This window comes from Chanos chanos, chromosome 13 (genome assembly GCF_902362185.1).
Source record: "Chanos chanos chromosome 13, fChaCha1.1, whole genome shotgun sequence".
Classification (NCBI taxonomy): Eukaryota; Metazoa; Chordata; class Actinopteri; order Gonorynchiformes; family Chanidae; genus Chanos; species Chanos chanos.
The window spans coordinates 11395796-11414964 of record NC_044507.1 but is presented as its reverse complement, the minus strand read 5'-3'; the positions used below and the strand labels follow the sequence as shown (position 1 = coordinate 11414964).

Here is a 19169-nt window from a genome sequence, read left to right as displayed (position 1 = left end):
GTTGATCTTCCAAGTGGATGATCTCGATGTCACTCAACTCTGCCAGCTCCTAACAGCTGCTCTCCTTGTCTGAACCCTCTAAATACTCAATTACCAGTTGGAGTCTAAAAAAAACCTGTCTCACAGAGGGTCTCGTGTTCCCTCAGAATCTCATTGATGGCCTTGGTCTTCTTATACACAGTCACCCTAGGCAGCTGCCATGAGGACATGGAGAGTGACGGTACTCTGCCTGGTGTTATTGGGAGTGTCTCAAACTGGATTGATATTTCCTCAACTGTATCTGTCATATCCCAGAGTGCAGCAAATTCAGGAATCAGTGATCTTTTCAACTTTCTTGTTGTTTCTGTTCCGATTTGGCTTCTTCCGCAGGTGAAGGAGGTCTAGAGTTCTGGCAGTAAACATAATCAGAACTTCGTGTTGTCCTGGCCCTGCAGCAGCATAAGATGCTAGCCAGTTGGAGGAAAACGCTTACAGTGCAATGTAGTATTTCCTTAACCATAGCTGCCATATCCCAGAGAGATGTAAATTCTGAAGTGATGGTCTTCTTTTCAACATTCTTTTCTATTCCATCCTGCTTCCATTTGTTCAGTAGCAGATGGAAGTCTAGAGTCCGGATGATACTTTGATCCTGCTTCAGAACTTTTGATTGTCCTCGCCATGCAGCGGGTTAAGGTGCTAACCAGGCGGAGGAGAATGTTGTAGCCCGTACCTTCTTTTCCTTCCTCTTTTTCTTCTTTGATTCTCCCCTGTTGTTGTTGTTGTCATCCATCACAGGTGGTTGGTTGGAGGCTAGTCGGTCAATTTGTGTTTGACCCATGTCTAACCTTCATGTTCCTTAGAGTAGTCTAAAGTAGTAGAGTAAAACGCAATTAGAACTTTGCAATGAGCAGGAAAAAGTTCAAATGAGCAAAATAACCAGAGTTGGAGCCCTTATATGCGCTCATCCCAGGTGACGTCACAATCGACCATGGAACAGCTATTTGCTACTGTGCATCCAAGCAATTCTCGAAATCACGAATTAGGAAATAACCGAATAGGAAATAACCAACAGAATTACCCAGACACAATGACCCATCCAGTTGAAACAATAACAAAGAATAACAAATGTGTCGACTTTAGTCAACTATCAAATTTACTAAATTATCTTGTTAATTGGGAGATTGACATATATAGTAATGACTCATATAGTACTCTTAAATGTGCCTCCAATACAAAACTGAACACATTAAAGAATAAGCTTGATCCCAAAGTGTATAGAAAACAAATTGTACTCAATAACCAAGGCACAAGGTACATCAAATCTACTGTAGTAAGTATATATCAAAATTTTAAGACAATTCATCAAGTCAAATACATGTTGTATAAAACAAAACAAACAACCATTACAAAAAAACCCAAAGTCCCTAATCTGACTTTTCCCTCTGAATTTCCCACAAGAAAAACAAATCTGTTTAAAAACATAAAATTTCATTTCTGGCAAACACTGAGACCCTCAAACATATCATTCACGTAGTAGTCTATTTTGTCACTTAATATTTGCCTTTGCAGAGCGGTTGTGTTGTTAATGTCATTATTAACTTCAGGCTTTCACATTTATGCTTTCACATTCTGCTTCATTATGCCACAATGTAACATCACTGCATTGTGTTCATTTATAGTCCTAGTCTACGTGCTATGACATTAATGTACTAATTCTTCCCTAATCAGCAAATGAAATAGAGAAAGTGCAAGAGTGCTTTGATTTATCCCCCATCATCCATTACCACATCAATTTTCAGTATGAAAGAAATAAAGAAAGAAGGAAAAGACTCAACCCTCAATATATTTTGAATCTACTGTGTGACTGTCTCTGATAGAAAAGGGTTTCCAGGCCAGTGCTTGTAGCGCAGTCACACACATGGGTACCGCACACACCATGTAGAACATCACGTTATGTAGTGACTCTAGAGCACTAGACAGGGGAAGAAACACAACTTGTTACAAAACAACAGCAATTAAAATAATCAACAACAATCAACTCTTAAATATGCTCTTCTTTAGCTTCCACATCTGTGCAGTACACCGTTGGGACCATGTGTGTTAACATACTTGGCCAATAAATCTGATTCTGATTCTGAAATCTTAATCACATATCAAGAAGATATAGCTTTTGTCACCACTAGAGGGAGCAAGCAGCCCACTAATTTGCTCATTTTCTATTGCTATAATCATTAAGTAAAGTTTCTGAGGAGGCAGCAATGACTCACATAATGATAAGTTGGATGGCATCTATATATGGAACCTAACACATAATTCACAACTTTTTTGCCACAACAGTCTATGAATTTAGATTTAAAAAAAAGGTTTATTCATGCAACACAGTAAAGGGTAAAGTTTGCTGATGTTTAAGTCATTTTACCTTGAGTCTGCATTGTTGCCCACATCTTTCAGGGTCTCATAACCGTACTGGTTCAGTATAGAAACCACCAGCATGGGAGCCAGGGACTGTGCTGGTTTAGTGAAGAGGGCATTGGTCCCAAACACCATGGAGGACAGAGGAGATCTGAGAGAGAATGGGAAAAATACAGCATTAAATCGATCAGTCTCTCTGATACTTGTGTTTAGTCTTGAAGGTGTCATTAGGATTATAGACTGTTACAACCTAGTAACAGAATCTTACCAACAAAAGTAGTACCTACATTAATGCATTTACAGTTTTTCTCGATTGCTTAAACACAAAAACTGGTTCCTTGAGCACAAAAACCCATACCCTTACGTCATTCCCAAAAACACACACACATTTTCCAAAACCGTGAACACTATTCACCCGTTTCCACGTTTCAATATTCAAAAATCTTCCTGCAAAACCTTGCACAAAAGTGGTCAAATAAATCATTCATTGCACTATATGTTCATTCAGCAAACACATGTCCTCAATATAATTAACTCAAGTCATCACAATCTAAACTCAAAGAGCACACCTTTCTCCAGGTGCAAACACTAAGCCTCAAAATTGTTAACACACCAATCAGAATTGCAGGGTCAGTGAACAGTTTTTTGACTTCTGTAGAGAATCTTTGAGCTGGTTGCCAGGGCTGACCCACATGAGTACATCTTCACTGATGAGGCAGGGTTCAACCTAACAAAAAGGTGCAAAAGGGGGCACAACATCATTGGTCACCATGCCATCAAACAAGTTTCTGGACAAAGGGGAAGCAACATCACCCTATGTGCAGCCATCAGCAACCATGGCATCCTCTACCACCATGTCAAAGTGGGTCCATACAACATAGCACAACTCCTTCCATTTCCAGATCAGCTGCACAACAACATTCTTCACCAGGAAGGGGAACCAGGGCAACCAGAGCAAGCCCAATATGTTGTCACTTGGGATAACGTGAGTTTCCATTGGGCTGCTCTGGTTCGTGGACTGGTTCAATGACCGCCCCAGGTTCATCGTTCTTTTTTTGCCCGCACATTCCCCATTTCTGTATCCAACTGAATTCTTCTCAGCACGGCGGGGGAGAGTGTATGACCGTAACCCCTAGCTACAGCAAAACTTCCCGGAGGCGATGGTGGACGCTTGTGGTGATGTGTCTGTGGAGTCCATCCATGATTTTCTAAAGTACACAAGCGCGTTTTTCCCCCTGCTGCCTGGCGAGAGCAGACATAACATGTGATGTTGATGAGATATTATGGCAGGGCCCAGACCTGAGACAAGATGATGAGAATGCTGATGCTGATGCTGAGTATCCGGTACATTTTGCTGCATTTGCAAATAAGGCTTTTGGAAATTGGGTATTTTACTGTGCATGGACTCTTCTTTACATGTTTTGTCAGTGTGATGCATCCAAGGTCAGGTTTTTGCCCCAAACAGAATATACAGTAGTATCCCCTTATCCACAAATGTAAGAGGTAGTTATTTTAGTACTGCTTTGAATTTCTCTCGCCAGGGTGTTCCTGAAAGGGTTATCTGGATAGTCAGAAGTGTGATTTTACAAAGTTCCACATTATTTCTCTGAAAACCTATTCTAAACATTTTGGTAGCAGTGTTTTGAATTAATCCCTCCAGTGTGTAGCAGACAGGCATGTAGTCTGTGTTTTTGACACCTTGTATGTGTTGTCTGAGGGCAAAGTTTGAACTGGAACCAGAAGTTAGATGTTTAATCTGTTGGGTATGCGTTTTTAAAATTGTGTGTGAAGATTTGAGAAAATGGTGGATTGTTCCAGAAATTGTGTCTAAGCAATTGAGAAAAATTGTAATAAGCTTAATTTATCCTAAGAAATTACCAAAATAAGGTAAATATAGCTCATTTGCTATTTGGCTTATTTAATGAGTTTAGTTAAGTAGGCCAAAGAACCTAAGCAATGTGACCGTAGACTACAGTACGTACCAGTGAACACACAATAAAGGTCTGTTTGTCAGTGTTACAGACGGCTGAAAAAACAGTGCATAGTTTTTGCTCAGAGGGTTTCACTAAAGTGTGATGGAATGAAAGGGAATAATACTGAGGACCAGTGCTGTGGCTTTACCTGCGTTTATATTTCTGAAGGTCGGAGTCAACGATGTCCGCCAACGGTAAATTAAAAAGACTAAAAGCTGCCTGGACCAAAACCCTAATGCACAGAGATGGACAGACAGCATGAGAGAGAGAGAGAGAGAGAGAGAGAGAGATATTAAGTTTGACCTAAAAAACATGCAGTGCTTGCAATTAAACATGATCTCTTCAGAACTAGACAAGAAGTAAAAGAAAGAGCAGGTAAAAAAAATATCCAAGAGCAAGCATAGAATAGACATTTAGCTGGCGATAGAAAATGTTTGAAAATTGTTACATAAGGTTAAAGGAGGTATTACTAAGTACAAACTAGGAGAGTGCTCGGGCATTTTCAAATGTCATGTTCAATGTACTGTTTTGTTCTGAATCCGTAAGAATGGCAAATGAACAGTAAATATAAATTAACATTTACTGAAGAATGTAATGTTTAACTTTATACTTTGGAGAGGAATGGACATGGTACTGTTCTGTTAGAGATTCTTTCAAATATTGACTTTGCTAGGGGATGCCAATCTTTTGCACATTAACTATAAAGATGTTCATAGCTTAAAGAGAAAAGATGAGTCCTAGTCCTGTTCTGACTCTCCAGTTACAATGTTGCAGTCATGTGCTAGGACTTAGAATGTACTCTTTAGAACCCTTCACAGAAATGACATTTCGTATTACAAAAAGAGATTTTTGAAACATTACACAGAGATGCTACTTCATTTATTATCCCTTTTTTCAGTCATTGAGTGTACTTGAACCATCAGTGCAATTGTGACAGCATCTAAAACAAAAACCACTTGCTTATGCAAATAAAGCCAAATGGATCTGTTTCCCTACGGATGCACTTACATGTTTCCGGTTAGAAACAGCGCCAGGATGCGATAGTGCTTTGGACCGAGAAGCAGCATGAACACAGCGGCTCCTGCCTCCACGTAGAAGGTGATCAGGATGAGCTTGTAGTATCCAAACTTATGGAGAAGAGACTGACTGCACAGAACCAACAACTGCAAGAGACAGAACAGAGAGAACAGGCCCCCATAACATCAGTTAAACAGAGGGGAGATTCTATAGTGAATAAAGTACATCTAAAGCATAGAAGGCTACTGCCAAGTGGGACATAAATGAGTATCTTCCTCTTTAGAGTGACTGATGGTCTATGAATGAGGGGCTGTATGCCAAGGTCAGCTAAAACATTTTAAAAACCATTGGTAGTTGATTAAATCTCAGTATTGAGTGAATATGACTAAGACTATCAAATTAGAGAAAACAAAAAGTGTCACTGGGTGTAACCCTATCTTGTAATACTGAAGAAATGTTTCCACAACATCAGAAATGAACCAGTAGAAAAATCGCCTTTTGGGATTTTAAAAAGGGATAACTCAAAAGATCAAAATATAACTGAGATGTGTTGGCACCTGAGGGCAGATGAATCCAGCCCCATACATGATGCTCTTCCCAAACGACGGCAAAACATCTGGAGGGATGAGGTGTTCTGCAAAAATCATGGTGAAATTGTTGCAGAAGGCCACCATGAAGACCTGGAAGAAGTTCATGACCACGAACAGTTGGAAATCTCTGTTGGTGAGGATCTGCCAGGTCATGGAGATCACAGAAGACAGTGAGAGAGCTGGCTGAGCAGATTCCTGGCAATCTGCGTCCGAACCTTTATTATCAAACCTGCTCTCACTGAGGAATCCAGTGTAAAGCATACATCCACAGGCGAGCAATGCCACCATCATGCTGAAACCCTGGAAAGCAGGAAAATTCTCCATGTTTTTGGAGATCAGACCGCAGAAGAGAACGCTAGAGGAGCCAATCAGGGACGCCACCTGGTTGTATTTGATGAGTCGTAAACGGTTTTGGTGCTGTCCGGAGATTTCGGCGAAGAGAGCACACTGGGCAAGCAGGACGAAGGTGAGCATGCCGTCGAACGCACACAGCGTCACCATTAAGTGAAGTCCGCTCAGCCAGTCTCCTGGCGCGTAGGATCTCCACGGAAACCAGGCGAGCAGGAATGCCAGACAGTAAAACGGAGCTCCATACAAGATGGAAAGCCTCCGTCGGGAACAGCATGGCACTCGTGAATTATCCTGGAGGTAGCCAAAGAGTGGGTCATTGAAAGCATTCCAGATCATGTAGACCACCTGTGGGAAAAAAAAAGAGATACATGCGTACATTAAACAAATATCCTTTCTTAGATACCCTGAATGGTTTCTGTTGTCTTTAAACCTTTATTAAACTGTGCAAAATCCATTGAGAGATGTTTTGGTGAGGACCCTGTTGAGGAAGAGAGGGACAGGTGTAAGACATTGAAGTACATCTGGACTAACTCCTTGTGTTAACTACCTCAAAGTGCATAACAGCAAGTCCTCCGACAAAGGGATACAACAGTGGGCTGAATTTCTAAAACAGCAGTGGGAAAGTAAGCAAAAATTCCTAATGGCAGTCCAGTAGGAATGCTTGTAGCTCTTTACATATAGATCAGATTTGACTTATGGCATAATAATGTTATTTACATAGAGTCTAATTAAAAACTTCCTGCCATATAGTGTAACACCAAAGAGTCTGAGCATCAGCGACCAGTCCTTTTTTCTGTAACAGTAAACATTGTCTTAGTGTGCCACAGGTGGACAAATGTCCGTCTGAGTTCTTACTCTATATCAAATCATTATTGTGGGTGAATCTATTGTGAATCTCAAGCAGACCATTAAAGGCAAAGCTGTAATTAAACTCATAACACGTCTTTACATAAATATTTATGACTGTTGTGTGATCTTTTAATTACTGTTTTGGAGTGTTTCACATTATAGGTCCTGCCTTTACCTTGATCACTGGCCATTTGTGTGAAGAACAACCGCCATAGTCTAAGCACTAGGAATGGCTGCTCTCATTGCGTGATGCATTTATTGCTTTATTTTCAATTTAAAAAACGTCTGTTCAAGTGCATTTTCTTACATTTACGAGTGATTTAGGGCCGTCGACTCTAACAACTTCTGCATACATCCCCGCTGATTGCCTTCATGGTCGGAGGTCATTAACTCACCTGTGACTGGTGGAAGGCTGTCTCTGATATTTTGTATCTGTTGAGAAAAAGTTTGACATAGTAGAAACTGAAGATGCTGTTCATCATCCCAGCGCCAAGTGTTGTCATGGAGTATGCCAACGCGGCCGGATGCATGCCAAGACTTCTCAGGGATTTCATCGTGCTATCTTGACTTGGTGCACTTGTCAACAATGATATCAGAACTAAAGCAAATAAGCTACTGCCAAATCATCAACACTATTTACAATTAGCCGTCAATGAGGTTTACTCTGCATTACATTTCAAACTGCGCCGTTACGCTATTTTTAGATAGGCTAAAGTATCTTTAAGAAGTTGAGCAGTATTGTGGAAACTTTTACTACTGCACGTTAGCATGCCAGCGTCAAAGATAAGATCCTTGCTTTCTTCTTCAAAAACAGTGCAAACTTGGATTGTGTCACAAAGTGCAGTCGAATCCTGGAATACGGAAACAGACGTGGTGGAAATATCACGTGATCAACGAAGGCATGAACGAATGGACAAAATTTAATTTAGTCCTTCCCTCTTTCTAGAAAGTGACCAATGTCCTTTCAATGTCCCGCCCTCTCTCGCCGCTGTACTATTTACCTCCGTCTCTTTCCCCGCCTACTACAAAACGTAGAGGCAGAGATTGCCACGTTGCTGCAAACACCGAAGGACGCCACAAGGGAATGTCGCACCTTACGCATCGGTCGGTTGTTCACCGGCAACTGTGCGTCAAACAAAGGCTACCGGCGTACTGAAATACGCCGGTGGAGGATTAATCCTTCAGTTTCTCTTGGTTTGGACCTCTATAAGGTGCGAAAATGCTCACCGACGTGATTATAGAAGAAGACTTTGAACATAAAGAGGAGGAATCGTGGTACAGCAAGAAGGATTTGGAGCGTGGTAAGATTAGCTCTCTGAGAGGGATGATGCTCCTGCTTAAAGGACACGCATAGCGGTCGCGCCCAAATTCTTAAGTGTTGATGCTGTTTTGATAGACATTTAGTCTTGACTTAATACTGCATTATCTCAGTGTGGTCACATATTGTGATTCCCTGAGGAAAAAAATAGGTGCCCAGTTAAACTTAATGTATTTTTCTGGAAATATAATATGCACAATGGAAGTGAAATGGTCTGTGGCATTTAGCCTGTGAGCAAGGTTGATGTATACCGCGACCCCTTGGTTTGTGGTTGCGATTAATATTAAATGCTGTCAGTAGAGTTAGCAGTCTATTCTACTAGTTTCAGATGGTGTCCTTATTAAACAACAATGTTGTCCTCTGCTTGACAAAAGGTAACGCCCATATATCCCTTTAACTTAATATTATACTAACGCGTATCTTCAAGTTTAAACTTGGCAGGTTTTAGAACATTCAATTCTTGCTATCTCTTAGATTATTATCGTTCGGAAAGAAAGCTTTGCTATCTCTCTTATGTGTTAATATTTAATCGGGAATAAAAATATTTGTGAGTTTTAATTTCATTGCATAGACACTTTGAAGTCGCGGTCACTTATAAGCACCTAAATGATTGAGTGTTTGGTCATGTGTCTGTTGTCATTTCTCTTGTGAAATTTACAAACAAAAGTTGACTCTTATATTTTATAATGGAGATTGAGACGTTTGTTTCAACCCACATGAATAACTCTAGTGTGAGTTGATCCCATGCCTTTGTCGCGTATGGAAAGCGCTCTTGTGACTGAGGCACTCACACACGCTGTTTAGAATGTGGTCACGACCTTGTCTGCGAATTCCTCAAGCTCTGGATTGGAGAGGATGTCCTGAAGCACCCACTTCCACTATGCGGAGTATTCACTGTTCCGTCTTTTGTGTGTGTGTGTGTGTGTAAAATAGATCTGCATTTGGCTGCGGAGCTGGGTAAGACCCTTTTGGACCGGAACCATGAGTTGGAACAGGGGCTCCAGCAGATGTATTCTACCAATCAGGAACAGCTGCAGGAGATTGAGGTGACATTTCCTCCCCTTTATTTCTACAGATCCACCCTAGCTGAGCAAGCACAGATTGCTGTCATTTAAGGACCATCTCAAGTTAAATGTACATCTTTTCTGCAGACTTTCTGTCTCGTTATGTGTACTGCTTTAAGGTTAAGAAAATATGAAAACAGTAATTATATTTTTAAGGACAATTAGAACTGGAAATGGTGTAGAATGACATATTTGTATGCTTTTCTGCCACAGACTGGCTTCTCTAGGCTTCTCTAGCCTTTAGGAAAATTAACGGTGTCGGATCTTTTGGAACATGTTGTTAACTTCCTGTTGCTTCTAAATTTACTTACCTTGAGTGTAACAACCCAAGCTCCAGTTTTATTGTATTGAACAGGCAAAGTACTGGGTTAATGATAAATGAACTTTTTGTTAATTTTTTTTTTTTTTGATAGCATTGTCCTCTACCAGCACAGTCTCCCCTTGTGTCAGTCTAGTCCTCTGTAATATTTGAATCAACAGTGAGAGCCTTTGCTGATCTGTCAGTAGCTTAAAGAGGCTTTAGAACATCTTGTTTATGCCATCTAACCTAGTCATCTATCTTTAGGACCTGGTTTACCTCTTTGTCTGCCCTCTTCATCTCACTCATGGCTCTGTTCTGCTCTCAGTCATGCTGTACACTGGAAGGAAATGCATAAACAGCAGGACAAACCAAACTCAAATTTATTTCAGAGCTACTGTAACATTGTTATGTGGGAAGGAACTTTGTCACCGTCCACTGTCTTCTCTCTCTCTTGCTCTCTCTCTTTCTCTTTCTGTCTCTCTCTCTCATTGAATCTGGCTCCTGCCCAGTGCTGACATAAGACATTAAAACTGCTCACAGTTCAGAGGGTGACCAGTCAGACTCCATTCACAGAGACTAAAGTAATCTTGGGTGTCAGGCCACTCTGAACTATATGTCTTCTCTGGGCCTATTCTCGTGGAGGCAGAACAGGAAGGCACACCTAACTGATTAGCGTAGACACAGAGAGACAAAGTCCAGTGTTTAGACTCTGTGCTCCACAGAATACAGCTTTTGAAATGATGCAAATATGATGCTCTTTTTATTACAGTGGATTTTCATTTGAGCAAACTGCCATGTCCATTTGTGTAGTTCAGAATTCTGTAGCAGTTTTCCTGGCAAAATGAGTTTAACTGGTCGTATTTTCGGATTGTTTTAAGATTTCATTTGTTTTCACCAATAAGGTTTCTTTTGGTAATGTTTAAGTGTGACTTGGGACTTTTATCAGTTTAGCTGAAACTTGAGAATTAACCTGTCTCTCTGTATAGTTGTGAAATATCTTGAGGCTGTTACTGTGTTGAAACATAGTGGTTTTCTGTGCAAGTTTTTACCGTCATCAGTAGCTCTATAAACTGTCACAGCTTGCCCCAAACATGAACAAACGTTTAAATAAAATAAAAAAAATTCAAGACTCTTTAACAGTTCTGTACCTTTTACACTGTACAGTAAATATAATGTCATTTTCAAAAGTAATGAAATCATGTGTAATTTCTCAGCTGTAAAAGCATACTACATCTGCGTGGCTGACCTTTCATGGTGAAGAGTGTTTTTTTTTTTTTTTTTCTTGACCGCTGCTGTTTTTCCTGTTTGCAGTATCTGACTAAACAGGTGGATCTTCTGAGGCAAATGAATGAGCAGCATGCCAAAGTCTATGAACAGCTGGACATTGCTGCGAGAGACCTGGAACAGAGTAACCACAGGCTGGTTCTGGATAACCGTGCTGCTCAGCACAAGATCCAGAGGTGAGAGATATAACCAGCGATGAATTAAAGTATTTCCACCTTGATTTGGCAAGATATTCGTTGTCAATCACTATTATTAATATTTGCATATTGTACTTATAAAAAAATTGGAATTGAAGGTTAGTCCATATCACATGCTCTTACTCTTAGTGCTCATTGGGATCCTCTGTTTGAGAGGCATCCTCTTATTCATTCTCTCTTTCTATATATCTTCCCCTGTCTCTCTCTTTCCCCCTCTCGCTCTCTCTCTCTCTCTCTCTCTCTCTCTCTCTCTCTCTCTCTCTCTCTCTCTCTCTCTCTCTCTCAGCCTGACGGAGATGATTGATGGGCTGCAGATGCAGATGGAGGGCCTGCAGAGGCAAGTGGAGGAGTTGAAGTCAGCGCAGTCGGAGCGCTGCAGACGTGATCTGACAGAGCAACGCCGTTGCCTTGGCGCCCAGAGCATTTCCTGTCTGAAGGAGCTCTATGACCTACAACATGACAAGTGAGTCTGACAACTACATCTCCCACATAACTATCAGCTAAGATCACATCTGAACAATCGGCTTTGGCATCAGAAACTCGAGTCTGGACCTGCAGTGGAAAATACCGTGGATTCATCTGGCGGTTTCGACTGGCATTTCGTAATCTTCAAAAATGTGAACATACCCTCAAAGTCAGGGTATCTGCATGAATAACAGAAATACAAGAGGTGACTTTGAAAAAGAAGGTCACAATACTATCTGAGGTTAATATTTTTCCTTTTTCTGGTAAAGGTGTCAGAACACATGTAGCTGTTTGACTCTCAGACTGTCAGTCATTAGACATAGTGTTTGCAACACAGGATGTCCAGTTTGAGGGTGACCTTTCTAAGTTAATCCATGACCCCTGTTGGAGAATTAGTACCTCACTGGTCCTCATGAGGGCACTTAGACCCAGACACCTTAATCTACTGTGGCTATTCTTTCATAATCCAATAATCCACTCCAATCCATTCTGCCTGCAAAGACCAACATTTACACACAAATATCCACTCATGTGCAGCAGGATTAATTTTTCTCAGAGCACTGTCTGTTGTTTTGAGTGAGCCAAAAAACGTCAAATAAAATTATAGTTATGTGTCTGCAGAACTGTCATACCTCAAAAAAACTCTCTGACCTTTGGAAGCATTCCTGACTATTAACTGACTGATTTTTTCGCTTTTGCTATTGCCTGTGTTAAAAAACAGATTTGTGAGAGAGAACATTGGTGCATAGTTTAACCCTACACTGTGTTTCACAAGTACTTCAGACATGAGATTAAGATAATGCAGATTTGAGAGGATTAAGAGGCTCCTTATATACTCAGCCCATCTACAAAATATTGCCCATCCATCATATAACAGGGTGTGTTATACATGCTCAAAATGTACTGGTAAGGTTTAGTCTGAGTACTGAATCCCAATCAAAGGTAAAAATGTGGCATAAGAATTTACTGCACACTAAAGGAACAGTTTATTGTGCTTTTATTTTATGATAAGACATGTGCATTTGGCTAAAATAAAGGAGCACAATTGGTATGCCTTTTATCAGTATCCATCTCTCTCTTTCCATGCATGCATACCTATCTGTTGTTCTTGCTTTGTGCTCCTTCAGGTTTGTGAGCAGTGAGAGCCTGCGTGGGGAGCAGTCTTGGCCTGCGCTGGACTCCTGTCTCGTTGAGGAGGAGAACTCCTCTATGCAGCGCTCCGTCGAGACCCTCCAGGCACAGCTGGCGTCTGAGCGTGCTCGCAGGGAGGGAGCCGAACGTGAGATGGCTCTGACCCTGCAGGAGAACGACGCTCTAGAACAACGGTTGGCTCTTCTAGAAGGTTCTCGACGTCGGCAGGCGGAGCTGGAGGCGGAGGTGGAGGAGCTGCGCCAGCTGTGGCGCGCCGAGACCGCCAGCGCCAGGCGCGTGGACCTGCTCCTGCCCGACGCCGTCTTTTTCCCGGCCGAGGAGAAGGCGGCCGGCGACGACAAGGCCGAGGAGGCGGGGCCGGAGGCGGGCGCGTCCAAGGCGGTCATTCGGGGCAGGCGCCGCTGCAGCAGCGAGGTGTCCCACGCCGAGGAGATCCGACGCAGACACGACCGCACCTGCATCAGACGGGCTCAGGCCGTGAAGCAGCGCGGGATCTCCCTGCTGAACGAGGTGGACGCGCAGTACAGCGCCCTGCAAGTCAAGTACGAGGAGCTACTGCGACGCTGCCAGCAGGGGGCAGACAGCCTCAGCCACAAAGCCGTGCAAACGCCCGCGGCTCAGGCCAGCACGCACCCGCACGCCCCAGACGCTCCCAGCCGCGCGATCGGCTCTACAGCCACCGCCGCGGGAGGCCTCTCTCTCGCCGACGAGATCCATCAGCCCGAGTACAAGGCCCTCTTCAAAGAAATCTTCACATGCATTCAAAAAACCAAAGAGGACCTGAGTGAGAACAGAAATAAGCCCAGTCTTGAAGAGTGACTCTTGGTGGACTGAGGTTTTTTTTTTGGAGAAAACAGTATTAACCCTCTGCCTTTTGATATTATTTTTGGGGGATTTTTGCACTCGTCTTTTTTTTGTTTGTGTGTAAAAAAAAAATCATTTTGATGAAGTAGAGGTCAGGAAAGACCTCAGCCAACAAACTTTTGAAAGGTGCTGCTGTGTGTGTGTATGTATATTGCACTATAACATCTGTGCCCAAAACACAGTAGACAGTTACCCTAACATACCGTCCCTGCACTGCAACGGTGCATCTTATAAAGTGGATCAAACCATGAGGCAGTTAGTGTTTGGACAAGGAGCTTGGTTTTCTGTACGTCTTTTATGACACGTACATGTTCTATGCACAGATGTGTGTGCCTGTGTCCTCTCCTTGTTCGTGGCTCAACCAGGTAGAATTTTAAATGAGCTTCTTTGCGATTGGTCAGTGAGAGTATTCCTCACGATGACGTGAGGGTACTCTTGAATGTAGATATTTTGTTAACGTAATCAAAGCAATTAACAACGTACTAACATCTAACCCACACGATATGCAAGTTAAAACAAATGTCTTAAAACAAGGAATTCAAAATATCCGAGTCATTTGTAGCCAAACGTGTGATCGGACATCTCATCTGCTTTGACTGTCACTGCAAAGCTTTTTTTTTTTTTTCTTTTGAGGCTTAGACATAGATGTGTGAAAATGAATACTGAGTCTGGCTGCCTGTATCTGGACTAAAGCCATACTAGCTTTGCTTGTATCGAACAGTGAGCAGAAAGTAGATGTTACCTCAGATTAAAAGTGCTAGCAAAGTAGATGGAATGAGCTTTTGCGTTACACAATTGTATGCTGTATGTTCTAACTTATGTAAAGTGGATATAGTAGCTTATTTAGAACACCAAAACGGTAGAGGCTGAGATTTAGACTAGTTTTTAGCACAAAGGTTAAAGTTTAGGATTTATGATGTGTAAAAGTGTGTACTCCACTGTGAAACTTTATTCCACTCTGCACTTTAGCAGACCTTAGGTCATTTTTTTTTTTTTTTTTAATTTATTTAATTTTCTCACATTTATTTTGAGAAGAAATATTATTTATTTTCATACACTCAGATTTTGTTTATCCACTGTATTGTACATGTTTCACAAGATGATTTGTTGATTTGGTAGGCTAAATCGGCGGGTTTTTTTGATGGAAAGCTGTATTTGTTGTGACCATGGCGACGGATATGTAAACATCAGTCCTAAAGTGATGGTGTTTGAGAATACAGGCAGATGGTAAAGCAGTTCAGAGGAAGGGCATTTGAATGGCAGTTTTGATTGTACTACTTTACTTTCCGGTTCCACCAGCACAAGGTGCACAGTTAATCTCGTTGTCCAGCCGTGTAATGGGTTCTCTGTTCTTATACTACAAGACCTTCATAACAAGGTTAACCGTTGTATTTCGTAAGTTTACTCATGTTGTAATTCTGACTGAAAAGCAGGATAAATGGATGTTTTGGGAGAACAAATGTCTCCTTGTACAAATGTTTCCAAGCCTTCAATTTGCTGTTTCTATAATGTTTGGTTGTTATTTCCTTGGTAAGAAGAGACAAAGAGACTCTTTCGTTGACTGGTCTTTTAAACAGACAGTTTGTGTAGAGAAGGTCAGTTAGTGAAAATAACTGAGTGCTGAACGTTTGAATTATGAATAATATGAAATTTGAATGTTGAAATAAGATCAAACATTGGATACTCCATCTATGTAGTGAATAGTTGACAGTTTGCAGTTTTCTGTCAGAATTTAGTTAAACAAATTCTGTCAGAGACAGATGAGAGATTTAATGTTCGTATAAGGAAGTAAACACATGGTGATTTGCTTTGCATTTCCTGTTCCTAATTCCTGATTCAGGTTTATTTGGGGCTTAGCCAAGAAAAGCTGGTTTTCCCAGCTATACGGGTTTTTTTTTTCCTTTTTTTCCTTTTTTAACATAAAAATGCGTCGATGGCATTTCAGTCTTTTTATAGAGATTCGATTGTTTTTGGTTTTTCTTTCTGGAAAACCTGACCTATCCATCCTCCTCCCCGTCCAGAGCCCACACACTGTGACAAAACGACATGTTGCATTTTTGTGGCTGGGCAATGGCGACGTGGTCATTTTGGTTCTGACCTTAAAGCACCAAAAGTACCGTTTTTCATACTGCCGACGCAAAAACAAAAACACGACTCTCTGACTCTCTCCTCTTCTGTCTGACTGACCCAACAGCAGTCACTCTGCAGCTGTGTAGTTTAAAATAATGAAAAATAGTGCAAATACCCTTTTGACATGAGGGCTGTCAGTCAACTTATGCCAGTATCTCTTCTCCTAAAGGGAGAGAATGATCTCTCTCAGGCGGTTCAAACACAAGATTCACATTGCAACTAAAATGGCGTTACAGCTGTTTTTCTGATACATCCTTACCACACCCACTTGGCTGTCAATCTGTAGCCAAACTTTGGACTAGACTGGCCCTTGGTTCCTATTCAAACAACCAAATTTGCAGTACCTTGTCAAAATTTAACTTAAAAAAAAAACAAAAAAGTTTTTGGAGTGTATAACTGGTTTTGTTGTAAGATAATGTTAAAGTGAATTCAGAACCCAGACAAAATAATTTGGTATTTACACTTCATGGTGAATTTTGTTGTTTGAATATGGGACTTAGAGTTGTTCACTATGTTATGTAATTAAAGACTTGAAAATAATATTTTATGAACTATTTATTAACGTTATTGGTAAACAATATGAAAATCTGAAACTTGTACTAAAAAATACCACATGAAATGATATGTATTAGATTGAATCCAGTTGGCTTTTAAGCGAAATGCCTTTGAAAATAAGCTTTTCTGAAGCTTTTGTTGATGCTTGATGCTCTTGTGATGGCATGTTCAACGACTAACAGGTGCTTAGGTTCTGAAATAACCAATAAAATATACCGTGTATTTGCAACAACAAACGTGTTCTTTACCATTTCCTTATATACGAGAGAAAATAAACACGTCATGAAGATTTTGACGTGGGTGGTGATTACTGTATTATGGTTACATGTACAACCGTAGTTTTGAATACTGAAAATACAGAGGCAAATAACCTGCTCAGAACAGCTGACCACTGATGGTAATGCTGAATACTTGTATTCTAAGACTCTGTTTATCTTTGTGCAAGCCACCGATGCTCTGAATCGTTCCACGTTAATGTCAAGCTTTAAATGCATCCACTTTGCGGATTTGGTTGAGATGCTAAGTGCTTTTAAGCTTCTGTAAATTTGACATCTTTGGGCTGTTAGCATTCTTTAACGGTCAAGTCCCATTACAAACACAAACACAGAACGTACTGTTGGTTCGCGTCCACTCAAGTTTCACTTCAGCTCCCCAACAGTGCCATCCTGTGGTGTTTTCGTGGAAGTTCACATCGGTGACGTCGTAAGGATGGCACTTTGGATGACTTCGAGTAGGGTAACATCACACAAATACGGGAGTGAAACTTTCAATTTTCTGTGTGGAACAAAGGGGCTTTTGTAACATGATACTGGATCAGCACTTAAAACAGCAAACCAGTATTTTTCATACTCCTTTCTGGTTTTTACGGGAAAGAATGATCTGTAACCTACTTTTTGTTTGCTCTAAACAGGCTTAAAACGTTTCAGTTCATCCTTAACTCGAATCACATTATTTATGCTGACCCAGAGCCAAGTACACTTACACACATTAAGGATACAACTGTTCAATACTGGTTTGACTCAGATTTCAGATATAATTTGTTTAATTTTATAATTTCCATTACTAAATTAAATGTGACAATAAAACACAACTCACTTAGGAATTACATGGATGGAGAAATGTTAGGTCAGTATGAGCACAAGAAATTATCCTCTGAAGACAAGAGAATATATTCAGAAGATCCAAATATTAATCTATGCTGGTCTCATAAAAAAACAATGGGCTTTCACTCAGTACAAAAATTCTCATTGGCATTCAAAGCTTTATCTTTCATTGGGAAAAAAAAGGCAGGATATATGTTTTAGGTGTTTTGTTTGGTTTTGTTTTTCAATTCTAAAAGAAACACAGTCCTGAATTAAGAGGAGGGGCAAGATTTTTCATGCATTAATCAATACACATGAAATAATATACGTATTAATGTGATTTCATTTTACATTCTACATTAGATAACCCTAATGTAACAGTCGTTACAAACTGCATCAGCTCTTGTTCCAAGTGTCTGTTCAATATGTAAAATAACTTAATACTTTTTAAAAGATAAATACGTCACACACAAACATTTACATCCTCATCCAGTCATGTACACATACACATCTATAGCAGCTACTATGCGACTCTTCAACAAAACAATATAGACAGTGACAAATATAATTACCCAAAGAAAAAACAAACTAACAAACAAAGGCTTCTACACTTAGAACAAACCTTGTGTTATAACCAAAAACAGACAGAGATACATGTCCTCTTAGAAAGGTCATAGGGTCTCTATAGAGTCCCTCTCTCGCCATTTAGAGTAACAATCAAACTCCAACACACCATAACAGACTTTTTTTTTTTTAACAGTAGTTAACAAGAGTAGCAATAAGTCTAAAACTACTAACTGTAGTTAGTGTCACACACTTATATTTACCTACAAGTTATTACAGTGACATTTAAATACATGGTACATAATTACTTTTATGTACCTTACAGTAACTGTAGTTGGTTTCATTATTAAAGACAGTTTACGGTAGTTATGAATAATTCTGATTTTTGTCTTTGTTCTTTTTGTCGTTGTTGTTGTTGTTGTTGTTGTTTGTTGTTGTTCAGGATCAGGAAAGACATAGCGAATAAAACTAAAAGCCCTAGAGAATGCCACTCCAAAATGACAAAGGCTGCTTTTAAAATCCATGTATTGTTACAAACATATTACTAATGCATAACACACTGCTACATAAATAGCTGCGTGGACTTCTCTTTTTCAGTGCTGAGTGTTCGCCAAACACAATCCCACTGAGCAAAAGTACAATTTGTTCCAAATTAAAGATTCACACACCAGCTGTACTAAATTATTTCTGACAAACTGCTAAATAGCCCTACAGACATTTTAACTACCAGAGTCTCACACAGAAATAACTCTATATATAAATAATATGCGTATTAAAGGCACTATAATAGGTGTTTAGAAGGACTAAATCACATTGACTTTTGAAATCCTAAAAGATTAACTGGGTTGTATTTACTGGACTATCTCAACACTTACTGAAAACAACGCTAGCCCATTTGGAGAAAAAGAAAAAATCATCTTTACATTCAAATCAATGCAGATATTCCAAAAGAAACTGATGTCTAATAACATCTAGAATGTTATTTTTGGCTTCACATGATCTGTATGTATTAAGCTCTCTTC

The 19169-nt window shown here is 40.3% G+C and overlaps 2 protein-coding genes across 2 annotated transcripts; one reads left to right on the top strand and one right to left on the bottom strand.

Annotated features, from left to right (window-relative positions):
* Window positions 1-553: 553 nt before the first annotated feature.
* Window positions 554-7948, bottom strand: mfsd13al (major facilitator superfamily domain containing 13a-like). Its single transcript, XM_030790304.1, has 7 exons — window positions 7567-7948; window positions 5939-6667; window positions 5373-5527; window positions 4513-4596; window positions 2399-2542; window positions 1815-1951; window positions 554-845 (listed from the first exon to the last, which is right to left on the bottom strand). The coding sequence occupies exons 1-7, from the start codon at window positions 7723-7725 to the stop codon at window positions 820-822; spliced, it is 1434 nt and encodes a 477-aa protein (XP_030646164.1). The 5' UTR covers window positions 7726-7948; the 3' UTR covers window positions 554-819.
* Window positions 7949-8390: 442 nt separating this feature from the next.
* Window positions 8391-13771, top strand: cdr2a (cerebellar degeneration-related protein 2a). Its single transcript, XM_030789669.1, has 5 exons — window positions 8391-8472; window positions 9423-9535; window positions 11166-11314; window positions 11622-11798; window positions 12928-13771. The coding sequence occupies exons 1-5, from the start codon at window positions 8391-8393 to the stop codon at window positions 13769-13771; spliced, it is 1365 nt and encodes a 454-aa protein (XP_030645529.1).
* The last annotated feature ends 5398 nt before the right edge of the window (window positions 13772-19169 follow it).